Raw genomic sequence first — 12,083 nt, 5'->3', positions numbered from 1 at the left:
ACCCTCAGCCTAACCATCCAAAACAAGTGGCTTTAACCAGGACTCTGAACCAAACTTGAACCCAATTATAATGACCCAGTTATTTTGACTATGTGGACCGGCCTAAATGTCCTTATGAGATCAGTGTCTTGTCAAATATTGGTCCATACAAGAATACATGTACACTAGCACACACGTATATTCTGTATTACACGCGCGTGCGCACATCCTCTGGCGCATATGTACACACACACCATCGCTTGTTCTCTCTATGGTGGTTGTGATTGTCATGGAAGTAAACATGGCTGTAGGGATAAACAGTGAACAGAAGCCAAGAGTTTAAGTTTCTGCAGTGTGACAGGAGGGAACGTTTCATGACCAGTGGTACATATAGTTTAAGCCAACTTCTGGTAACTATTTTTGCTAAACTCTGCACACAAACAAAAAACCCTTCACCTAACCAGCAACACATTGTAGTTCTCTTTCAAATGCTCGCAAACCTATCTGAATTCTTCAAACTAGGAAAGCTCCGATCGATCGGTCACCAATCATATCTCTACTTCAAACCTCTGTACAGCTGGTATTTTTGTCTCCAACACTTGACACAAGCCATCAAATTAAAAAGAACACAACGTGCCAACTACACACTGATGGTATGGATAAAACACACGTCTGGCTTTTGCTTTCTCTGTGCACATGGTGTAGGCAGTTTGATGTCATGCTTTTGTCATAGTTCTGTAAACATACAGGGATCCAAAGTTCAAGAATTGATGCTCATTCATTTTTTTCCCCGAAATATTTGGGTCGCACTACACTCAGCACTACTGTGTGCACTTATTCCAGTCAGTGTTGGCAAGAAATTTGGTCGATTCGTTGTGTGGCGTGACTACTATACTGTGCGGCAAAGTTGCAAGGCCGCTGCAGAGGCTAGTCTAAAACATGCTATAACACATGTTTGACTGATTTAATGATGCATTTAATCCTGCAGTGAGGTCGAACTCATTGCTGACATGTGGTGGAAGTGCAGGAGCGGACTTAGCTCTTGAGTTCTGTATTCATAGAGCCATTTGAGCTCAAGCAGTTGTTCTCATACTCAGCGGTTTTCACTTCAAAATTGTCAATGTTTTTTTAAACTTTCCCAACAAGCAAATATCACAACAGTTCTGACTCTGAAATGTATTCCTGTGAAGCCTGATGCGGGCCGCGTGTGCGTGTGGTATCAAGGTGAATACATCAAACAACCGCCTTCATACACTGTATTTCGGATTCAAACTAACTCACGTTACATTGACTTGATTAAATGATCTGAAATCTCAGTCGAATCTTTGTCAGCATAAGCAGTGTGGCACACTGTAGCTGATCAGTTTGGAGACACCAGTGACTCTCCTCATGCACAGTCACAGTCATGACTCGATCCAATAAAACGAAATCATAAATCAATAAAATGAAACGACCTTTTTTGATTTGTATGTGTGTATGTGTCTGTTGTCCATCTGCCACTATATTTTTAGTCATCATTCTTCTCATATACACAAAAATATACGTCTTTCTGCACACAAGTCTATATTTGGAAGAAGCGAAACACACAAATATGTTCATGGTGTTAATCTATTAAGTCATTCATTAATTCAGTTATTTAATTCAGTTTTGAATTGTTACATTCAAGAAGCTCCTTGATAATGCACTTTGTGAAGTCTGTTACCAAATTTGTTTGCAATCAGTTCTGATATTGAATAATCGACCGATGAATCCATTCTTAAAATGATTGTTGCGGGCCAAGTTGTTGCACTTTCATTGTTCTTTTTTTTATTTCACAAGGGACTCTGCGGATTTGTTTCATTGGGATTCAGTTGTGGGCAAGTTCCCAGGCTAATACAGCAACGCTCACACTACATGGGCATCTTGTTCTGCAGTGAGTGCTCTTCCTCCGCCTCCTGCATCTGGACGTCTAGCAATTCTGTAATGCAAGGATTTCTGTATTTCTACATGCGCTGTTGTGTTTCTCAGCAGAATAACTTTGTGCAAAGTGACCAGTTCTCATCTCATGCTTGTTATAGTGTAATGACCCAAGTTAGGCTGAACCCAAGTGGCCGCTTCTCTCAGGGTCTTTCCATGGTTGATAACATGCTCCACGACTGTAGCGCTGAGGTCATTGTGTATTTTGTTTCTTACTCTTATCTCTCCTCTTCCCTGTCCTCCACTCGCTCCTCCTAGTCTGTCCTCGAACTTCACTTCTATGTCCTTGTTCTCCTCATCTGGCTTCTTCACCTCCTCTTCCTCTGCCTCCTCTATAGCTCAGCTCCCTACACTGCATGGCTTACTGTGGCTTATTTATAGTGCTTAGACTGATGGCAAAGTTAGTAGTGCTGTCTGTGGAGAGCGTCAGGAGCACTTACCATTGTGGGTCTTGTCGATGTCGATAGGTGATGGCACGACACAACAACCTGAACACTACAGTCATTTCTGCTGGCCTGACATGCCACTGCAGGCTTTTAGCTTGAGAGGTGTTAGGGCGTCCTGGCCATGGCTTAAACTGAAAAACATGACAAATTGGACGCCCTGTTTTTTCAGCAGGATGCCCTAGATTTCCAGTCATCAGTGCCTGTATGGTGCCCCCATTGTAGTGCCATCATACTGGTTTCATTGAAGAGGCGGTTTCTCCCCAGTCATTTTGCTGAATTAGATCGAAATTGGCTGATTCTCATGTCTTCCTGGACCCAAGGCTTTGACATTGCTGGCGCCATATTTGTTTTTGGGCCAAGATCTTGTGATTATCCAATATTCACATATCGCAAGAAGGGGCTTCCCTCTACAGGGCTTATACCGTGGGGACATGGCTGCCGCAGCACCTTGCATGATCACCAACTACAAAATTGGGACACCCTGTTTCTAAAAGCTTGCGACTCTGGTTTCCTCTCATTCCTCAGATTTATGTCTCAGGTGCTTGTTGGGAGATTTAGGTGGTATCTGCACTACAAGGTTTCTGTGCCCAAAGCTGATATAACCTGCACACAGAAGCCACACTGGATGGTAGCGAGAGATAATCATGTTTCAGCTCCAACTTCATCCTGCTGAGTCAGCATCTTCCCACTTTTTCTGATTGGTCTGTGTTCTTGGGCTTTGCAGCTGTGTGTGTGAGTGTGTGCCTGTCTGTGTGTGTGTGTGTGTGTGATGCATGAGCAGAGTGTTTTGTCTATTGTGTTGTGTTCATTGATAACTCCAGTGAAACCTTGAGTGTCATTTTTGAACACCATCATGAGAATCATAGCTAAGCACTGTGATGGCTGGTGGAACTGTTCCCTGTGAGAGACTGTGTAGGCTTCAATTGAAACGTACCTGCATTACCTCTACATCTGCAGTTTCTTCTTGTGTTGTCCTGCTGTGTGTGATGTGTGGCGTCGTCTAAACCTCCAAAACATGAAGAAATGGACGCCTTCCAGCACTTGAAACCAGACGACCTGTTTCCTCAGCAGGACGCCCTAAATTCACAGATTCTCAAACCTTTTGCAACTGTGTTTTGGCAACTGTGATCCACATCTTGCGAGTCGCAACACTCGCGGCATGGAAGCACGCTGCTATTGATGGTCTCACGCTGATGACAGGAAGAAACCTCAGATAAGTTCCAAGCTTTCAACAATCGTTCACAAAACTAAGTCATTGCTTTCTAATGGGAGGAATGTTTGGCACTCCTCTCCCCGCGCCACTACATCCCGGACGAACACACAGCCCTTTCAGAATGAGAACAAAATAGCTTAACAGGCATCAAAATTCGAGTAGTTCTATTGATTGAATCAAGCAACAAGCCTTTATATATGTGTTGGTTGAATGAAAACATCACTGCTTACCCTGCATAAATATACGAAAAAAGATGTAGACACAAGGATGTACACACAATGGCTTGTAGTAAGGGAAAATATATTATAAAAATGTTCATTATTATTATATATTTTTAAAATTAATCAGGGTCAGCCAAGAGCAACAGTTGCCCAGGGGACCCCTGCATCTCAAAGTGTTACTGTGGCAACAGTTCCTGACTTCATGTCTGTTGTTATTTGACTCAGAGGCTTCTTTATTTGTTGTTCATCAAGTTATTTTGCTACAAATAGATGTTTACAGCTTTGTTTTTTACAAAGCAAGTGGTTAGTTGTCAGTCGTTGTGTGGTGGTGTGTCGGGAGGGGGTGGGATTAGGGGCGGGGGTTATGGGTTGGAGCGAAGTTTTGAACGCCCTGTTTCAAAATCCCAGCTAAAAGCCTGCACCCCATTTAGCCGGACGGTTGGGACAGTTGCAGCAGGTAATGCTCCCATGGCTCCCGTCATGAGTGCAGTGGAGGGTCTTTATTGTGCAACAAAAAAAGCTTCCTGAAAGAATATCGCTGTTGTCTCAGGAGGCCTTCTGCTGTTGTCTGTTTCCTCACACCATAAATAACTAAGTCATAAGCTCTTCCTGCCACAGCTCGGCTGTGGTTGCACACAACGTCCTGGGGTGAGTTTAAGGGTGGGTGGACGATGCAGCTGAGGTCATGTGATAACAGCCAGATGTAACGGAAGATCATCGGGCTGACTGCTTCAGCGCTACTAGATCATGTGACTTTAAGAGATCCATGCCTTTGTACGCTGATGGTGTTTTCCCTCTTGAGTCATGATCTGTGTTTCTGTGTCCTGTGAACTCAGTCTTGTCTCAAACACTTGCTGGAGCTGAGGCGGGGAGCTGAGGGGACGTGGAAGGAAGGTGGGGGGAGTGAAGGAAGAGGCAGAGGGAACAAGAAAGATGGGAGAGAGCGAGAGACGAGGCAGTAATGAAGGAGCTATTGATTTTCTCCAGAGGATCTTTAATCAGAGGCAGTTATGTGTGTGTGACAGTGAGTGTAGAGACAGTGTGTGTGTGTGTACGTGCGTGTGTGAGGGAGAGTGTGTTGTGGAGAACATACAATTCAAATTACAGTACTTAATTATTGTGGGGACCAGTTCTTCACAAGACACCTCCTTGTATGGACCGTATGACTTTGTGGGGACATTTTGCAGGACCCCACGAGGTTATGACTCAATTGGAGGTTGAAGACTTCAAAATAAGAAGGTCATTATAATGGGGTGTAAGCTTGGTTCAGAGTCTTGGTTAAGTTTGGCCTTTTGTTTTGGATGGTTAGGTTTAGGGTGAGAGGCTGGGGAAAGGGTTACGGCATTGAGAGGTCCTCATAAGGATAGAGACACAAGCATGTGTGTGTGTTTGCGCGTGTGTACAGGCAGTGGAAGGATAGATGAGGCTGCCCAGTAGATGGATGAGTGGTGCAGCCAGTCGTTCATCATCTGGTAAACAAGGAGGTAAAATGTGTGATGGAGAGGAGGAAGAAGATGATGAAGAATTGAAAATGTGGAAGAGGAAGGAGGCGAAACGACTCGAGACCTGGAGAACTCTGGTGGGTGTGGAGCAGAGGATGGAGCGGAGCCAGTGGAGAAGTGTTGGTTTGCTGATTGATCCTGGAAGAAAAACAGAGTTTCACTTCTCTTCTTCCGAGACCTTCACAACACAACACTGTGAGCTTTGACTCTCTGTGTTGGTACTTGTGTTGTGGTCACTGCTGTCACTTGTGTCTGTCACCACAGTAGAACACTGGGCCTTCAGTGAGAGCAGGTGATCCGATAGCTGCAGAGGTCAGCGTCCCTCTAGAGTCAGGTGAAGCCGGGTGTCATTGGAAATGAGTCAGGCCCGAGAAGTGACTGTGGAACGGAACACAGTATCGACCGGCTCCAGAACAACAGTTCATTAATGCAGTTGGAGGGAGACGATCTGTCTCTATTAGTGGCTGCTGGTCTGTGTGGCCGTGATTTATGGCCCACCTGTGGCGCTGTGGGCTAATGTGAGGGGGAGTCAACAGTGAGGCCGCCGTCCACTGGGATCAGCACTCACGTGCTCTGTCACCAACTTTCCTCCGCCACAATGTCTTCGAGGAGCCATCACTCCGTCCAATCATGGTGTCTTGATCGACTGACTGAGACAGAGCCGATTCTGCATCTCTGCTTTTACGAACATGATCGCTACACACGTCGCAATGAAAGTCTGTTAGCAGGCTTCGACGTTTAGCAGCATCAGTCTTCAGCCAGTCAGTGACAACCCTCAAGTCTTCAGTTCAAACATTACAGCGTGATGCTGACACGATAGAGCGGTAGCTACTTGTGTCTCTGTGTGTGTTTTTCAACCGGTGTCCTGCGGCAGAGAGTGTCAGGTGTGCGCTGGGAAAATGATCCAGTTTCACCTCATCTGTCCGGAGATAGAGGTGGGCAATATGATGACAGCTCCAGTGTGTTGATGCGCTGATCTGTCTGTCAGTCAAAGCAGCGCTGCGGTGGAGCGCGGCGCTCCTCTTCCCACACACGAACGAAGAAGCCGCTCACATGCGCAACTTCCTGCTGTTTTTAAACCTGATCCGCCTCTAACTTGACCATATACTTTCACCTCAGAACCATGGAGGGAGGGATCCTTGTCGCACCCGCGATGCAAAAGACTGTCTGCGCCGCAGAGCTAACAGAGCTAACAGAGCTAACAGCTAACATGACGTCTCACTTCAAAACTTCATTGATACTCATGGACTGTCAAAGTTTGCTATGTGGTTTGAAAGTTGGTGAAAAACTAAACACAACAAAATTAATAAGGTAAGGTAAGGTAAGGTAAGGTAACTTTATTGTCAAATATGCTACAGTACGAGACATATAGCATGGATGAAATATCTGTTCTCACAGACCTGGACACGACATACAATCACAGACGAACATAAAGATCACAGACAGCAGGATACATGCAACAAAATCGTCACATCAGTCCATCAACCACCGGGAGGAGCACCTAGCTCATGGCAGCATGGCAACATCCTCTGCCCCTGTGGATGGAGCCAAAAGTGCCTGGTGCAGACCCGGGGGCAGAGTAGGAAGGGAGTTCAGCATCATGACAGCCTGGTGGATGAAGCTGACTCTCAGTCTGCTAGTTCGTGCGCGGTGACTCTGGAACCTTCGCCCTGATGGTAGCAGCGTGAAGAGGCGGTGCGACGGGTGGGTGGGGTCTCCTGCGATCCTCAGGGCTCTCCGAGTGAGGCGAGTCTTGTAGATGTCCAGGAGGGATGGAAGAGGGACCCCGATGATCTTCTCAGCAGTCTTCACCACGCGCTGCAGGGTCTTGCGGCCGGCGAAGGTACAAGAGACGAACCACACTGTGATGCAGCTGGTCAGAACGCTCTCAATCGTGCCTCTGTAGAAGGTGCACATGATGGGGGACGGAACTCCGGCTCTCTTCAGCTTCCGCGCTCCAAAATGTGAAGAGAGAAAGAATCATTGTTTTTGTGAAGTTCAGGCAAAGAAGAAGATTTTTCTGGAAATCATCATGCAAAAGAGAAGTGATAAAATCCAAACAGTTATTTAAAGTAAGTAAATAAATAAATATTGCCCACCCCTTTCTGGACACATTTGAAACAAATACATTTTCTGCAATTTGTTTATGCAAATAGCCTGGCAACTTAACAACCGAGTGTCTGTAGCTACAGTTTTTCACAAATGAATTGGGATTTTCTATGGGAAAGTGTGCTTTGGCTGAGGTTCCTTTGGTGGTATGCCTCAGGATTTTTTTCGGAAAAGGTTGAAAAACTGTGTTAGTGTGTGGGTTGGAAAGTGTGCATATATGGGCATGTTTTTTGAGTACCAAATCTCGACAAGCCACCTTCTTGTGAGAAAATTTTGGCCTGTCTTCACAAGGCTTAGAGCAGTGTCTTTTTCAAACTTTTAAAAGCCACGGCGCTCCACCAAATGTTATTTGGCAGAATATCCCTTTTAAAAAAAAAATTGGAGCTGACACTCTGGATTTGTCATGTTATTTGCAGGAACAAATTGTTTAAAGTGTTTCCAGAAAGGGGTGAGCAATATTGCAAAAAAAAAAAAAAAAAAATCATGATTTATTTATTTATTTTACATAACTGTTTTCATTTAATGACAATCTCTTTTGCATGATTCTAGTCTAGTTTCGAGAATTTCCAGATAAATCTTTAACATTCTTTGCCTCAACTTGCTTGATAACAACAGTCATTCTTTCTCTCTCTGCATTTGTGAGTGCATTTATTTGGTTCTGCATTTAGTTTTTAACCAACTTTTAAACAATGAAAACAAACGTTGACAGTCCACGAGGGTCAATAAAGTTTTGAAGGGAGATAGCTGTTAGCTCATTTAGGTCAACATGAACTTGCGCATTTGCCAGGCTTCTTCTTCCCACAGCTCACTTGACAGTTTCTCAGCACACTAGTCTGGTTGATAAAACATTGGTATAGAGGGTTAAACCCTCAGCAAAAGTAGTTTGGTTCAGAGTCCTGGTTAAGGTTAGCCATTTGTTCTGGACGGTTAGGTTTACGGTGAGAGGCTGGGGAAAGGGTTATGGTCCTCACAAAAATAGCGAAACATGTGTGTGCTTGTGCTTCCAGTGTGTGTTGAAGTGTGAATGTGTGCCAGAGTGTGTGTGTTTAACTTGGTATGTTGACTCTCAAGTCTTCTGTGTGACTTCCTCCTGAACTCGACGGCTTGTGTGGTGTGTAGATGTGAGCGCCTGCAGTCTTGCTGCAGGGCATCTACTGCTCTAATCAGTTTGTTCTGCCCAAAACTCAGAAGTGTGTGTGCTTGTGTTCACAGTTGACTTGATCCCTTTCTGCCAAAGAAAGCTGTTTCCTGAAGCCCCCATCTCTCTCTCTCTCTCTCTCTCTCTGTCACACACACTCTCAGGACTTATTAAGTGCCGCATATATGGTGTCATCTAATGCAGGGGTTCTTAACCTTTCTGAACTCAGGGACCAAAACCTTGTGAAATGACATGAAACCATGTGATTAGTGCAAAGATACTGATCATGGAAAAAAAAAATCTTGATGCAAATTTTTGAAAAATTCGGAAAAACTGTACGTCATGAAAAAGATTCTGAACAAAATATATTAAATATTTTCTATTTCATAAATAAAGTCTAAAGAAGATAAATAAAGTGTAAATGAAAGTATTTCCATAAAATGTTAGGTCGAATTAATTTCAGGTGAACAGTTTTTACTGTCGCCGTCACTGTCTTTATCATTGTTTTCTTTTCTTCATAGGTAACTCAAAGATTTGCAGCTGTCAAGTCAATTCAGTGACTCACTACTGCCACCATATGTGGCATGTGCATTAAAACCGAGCATCTCGTGCCCTCACGGCCCCTAGATGTGAAACAAAAAACTTGCAGCTCTCTAGGGGGCGCTCGCGGCCCAACCATGGGCCCCGGCCCTATGGTTAAGAATCACTGGTCAAATGGAACTCAAAAATCAAAGAGGCTCAAGTGTGGAGTCGCACCAGATCCTCAGATCAGTTTGACTTTCCCTTGCCATCTTCTACGACCCATATAGGTCCCTGAAGGTTCCTGCTGTTGAGTAGAATAACTGCTGCAAGAAACAGCTTCATCTGAGTATGGAAACTTGAAGGTGCAGTGAGGGAACATATCACAAAAGACTTCACAGAAGAAAAAACAACTTGAAGAAAGACAAAAAGATTTGATTATAAAACTTTAATAGCACCTTTATTGAGTGGGTCCCAACGTTTTAAAAGAAACCTGCATTGTTTGTCTCATCTCAACACAAGTGAGTCACTGAGATGTTTCTGCAGGGAGCTGCTGATGAACATCCTTCCAGTTACAGTCAGCTATCAAACTGTTGGAGTCAGAGTTGAACAGGTTTATGATATGAATATGTTAATCCAGACTTGGTTATGTGACTCACACCTTCATCCTGACTTGATGAGACTCATACAAGCTTGTCTACATGACAGAACATCTTATCTCCTCTCCAGATTCATCTCTCCTGCCTGCCACCCATCCATCATGTCACTCAAAGTCCAGACCAGCAACGTGACCAACAAGACGGATCCCAAGTCCATCAACTCCAGGGTGTTCATCGGGAACCTGAACACGGCGGCGGTGAACAAGTCGGATGTGGAGGGCGTCTTCTCCAAGTATGGCCGAGTGCTGGGCTGCTCTGTGCACAAGGGATATGCCTTTGTCCAGTACGCCAGCGAGCGGCACGCCTGTGGCGCCGTGATGGGCGAGAACGGCCGGGTGTTGGCCGGACAGGCGCTGGGTGAGTGAGTGTGTGTATGGCAAAGACACATGCAATACTGACTCACCTCACAGACCCAAACAACCGTTCAATATCCTGCACATTGATTTTCTTTTGTCAGTAATTCAGTATCAGAATATAAAAGTGTGTCTTTGTCTGTGCCTGTTTGAGTATGAGTGTTGGCGTTTGAGTGTGTTGTGTCTATGTTAGTGAGTGTGAATGTGTTTTGGTGTTTGAATGTGTGATTTATTTGTTTCGTATTTTAGTGAATATGTTTGAAACTGTCACAGCTGCTGTGGAGCGCGGCGCTCCTCTTCCCACACATTCTCAGTGAAGAAGCTGGTCACACGCGCAACTTCCAGCTCTTTTCAAACCTGATGCGCCTCTAACTTGAGCACACACTTTCACCACAGAACCATGGAGGGAGGGATCCTTGTCGCAATGTTCAAAATGTGAAGAGAGAAAGAGTCATTGTTTTTATGAAGCAAGTTCAGGCAAAGAATGCTAAGGATTTGTCTGGAAACTCAAAACTACAATAAAATTATGCAAAAGAGAAGTGATAAAATCCAAACAGTTATTCAAAGTAAGTAAATAAATTAATAAATCTTGATATATTTTGCCATATTGCTTTCTGGACACATTTGAAACAAATACATTTTCTGCAATTTGTTTCTGCAAATAGCCTGGCGGTAGTGTCGGTAGCTACAGTTTTTCACAAATGAATAGGGATTTTCTATAGAAAAATGTCCGTGTGTCTTTATTTAAGTGAATTTTTGTGTGTGTTACAGTGAGTTAGTGTGTTAGTATATCATTATATGAGTGCATATTTAAAAGTGTGCCCATCATTGTGTGTATTTAAGTTAAGTGTAATGTTTTTGTGTGTGTCCTTGAGCGTTTTTTTAACGTGTCTCGCTGTAACTTGGAGTAAAACTCGAGGAACAGCTATTCTAAAGGCACTTCTGAGGTGAAGCCACAGTGCGTCTTCGACGGCTCGATGCTTCCATCTTGTGGAGAGGCGCAGTATCAGCGCAGCTGGCAGCTCGAGGAAGTTCAAACTGCACTCATAGCCACCTTATCTGTCCTCACAGACGTCAACATGGCGGGAGAGCCGAGGCCGACTCGCGCCATGAGCCTGAAGAGACCCGTGGCTTCTGTCTACAGGTGATTTCTAAGAGAGTCTGACTTCAGTGTCACTCACACTTGAATTAGAAAACTAACTTTCATCTCTAATAACATGTGTTGAATTAATTTTATACTATTATTATATTATATTTTACCCCTTTTTATTGTCGGGATTGTGCCTATTCCGTAAAAACCAGTTACGTAGTGAACACACACATGCTCTTGCAGCATGTCATCACTTCAAACTCCTGACTTCCAAAAACACAACTGAGAACTGAAAAATAGAGTTTATTCTGAATAAGTGATTATATTTTAATAATAATTTATTTGTTTTATGAAACCGATACATTTAACTTCTGTTATTATTAAATATGCTGACTGGAAAAAATCCGAATTTTTACTATTCATCATTCCTGAAGTGCCTGCTCTTCTCCCCTCAGCGGGTACGAGCTGGACTACTACAGAGAGGAGCTCTATGACAGGTGAGTAAATGGCAACACGAGCTGCTCAGCCAGAGCAGATGGAGCCTTGGCGCCCTGCTTGCGCCTCCTTTGGCAGCAGATCCATCAGAGACTCTGTTGAGTCCATGTTCATCCTGTCCTGCCGCCACTTGTATTCGCTCTCTAAGTCACATGACGCCATTAGTCGCTCAGCATAGAAGCAAAGCAGGATAGACTCCGATGCTCTGGGAAGTTATTGCTTCCACGTGTCGCTGGTGGTGGAGCCGGTTTGAATTCCGCTCTGAGATTTATGGCGGCGCAACATGACGTGAAAATTAGGCGATGGAAGTGTGACAAGACGGATTCTTGAGGCGAACAAGAGATGAAAGCAAGACACGGTCATCCATCAAAGTCAGAGCTTTGCAGAAGAGCACCCACGCGAG

At 44.3% G+C, this 12,083-nt stretch overlaps 1 protein-coding gene across 2 annotated transcripts in view; it reads left to right on the top strand.

Annotated features, from left to right (window-relative positions):
- raly (RALY heterogeneous nuclear ribonucleoprotein) overlaps positions 1-12,083 on the top strand; it is a 53,177-nt gene that overhangs the window by 15,224 nt on the left and 25,870 nt on the right. Inside the window, exons 1-4 of one of the 2 annotated variants that reach the window (XM_053868200.1) lie at positions 6,136-6,252; positions 9,813-10,099; positions 11,167-11,239; positions 11,641-11,682. In XM_053868200.1, coding sequence (XP_053724175.1) covers positions 9,844-10,099; positions 11,167-11,239; positions 11,641-11,682 — 371 coding nt within the window. In that variant the 5' untranslated portion in view covers positions 6,136-6,252; positions 9,813-9,843. Of the gene's footprint in view, positions 1-6,135; positions 6,253-9,812; positions 10,100-11,166; positions 11,240-11,640; positions 11,683-12,083 lie in introns of those variants that run through there. The other variant, XM_053868198.1, reaches the window with a different exon arrangement.

This window comes from Synchiropus splendidus, chromosome 6, assembly GCF_027744825.2.
Source record: "Synchiropus splendidus isolate RoL2022-P1 chromosome 6, RoL_Sspl_1.0, whole genome shotgun sequence".
NCBI lineage: Eukaryota > Metazoa > Chordata > Actinopteri > Syngnathiformes > Callionymidae > Synchiropus > Synchiropus splendidus.
Note: the sequence above shows the minus strand (reverse complement) of the source record. Positions and strands in the feature narration are given on the sequence as shown.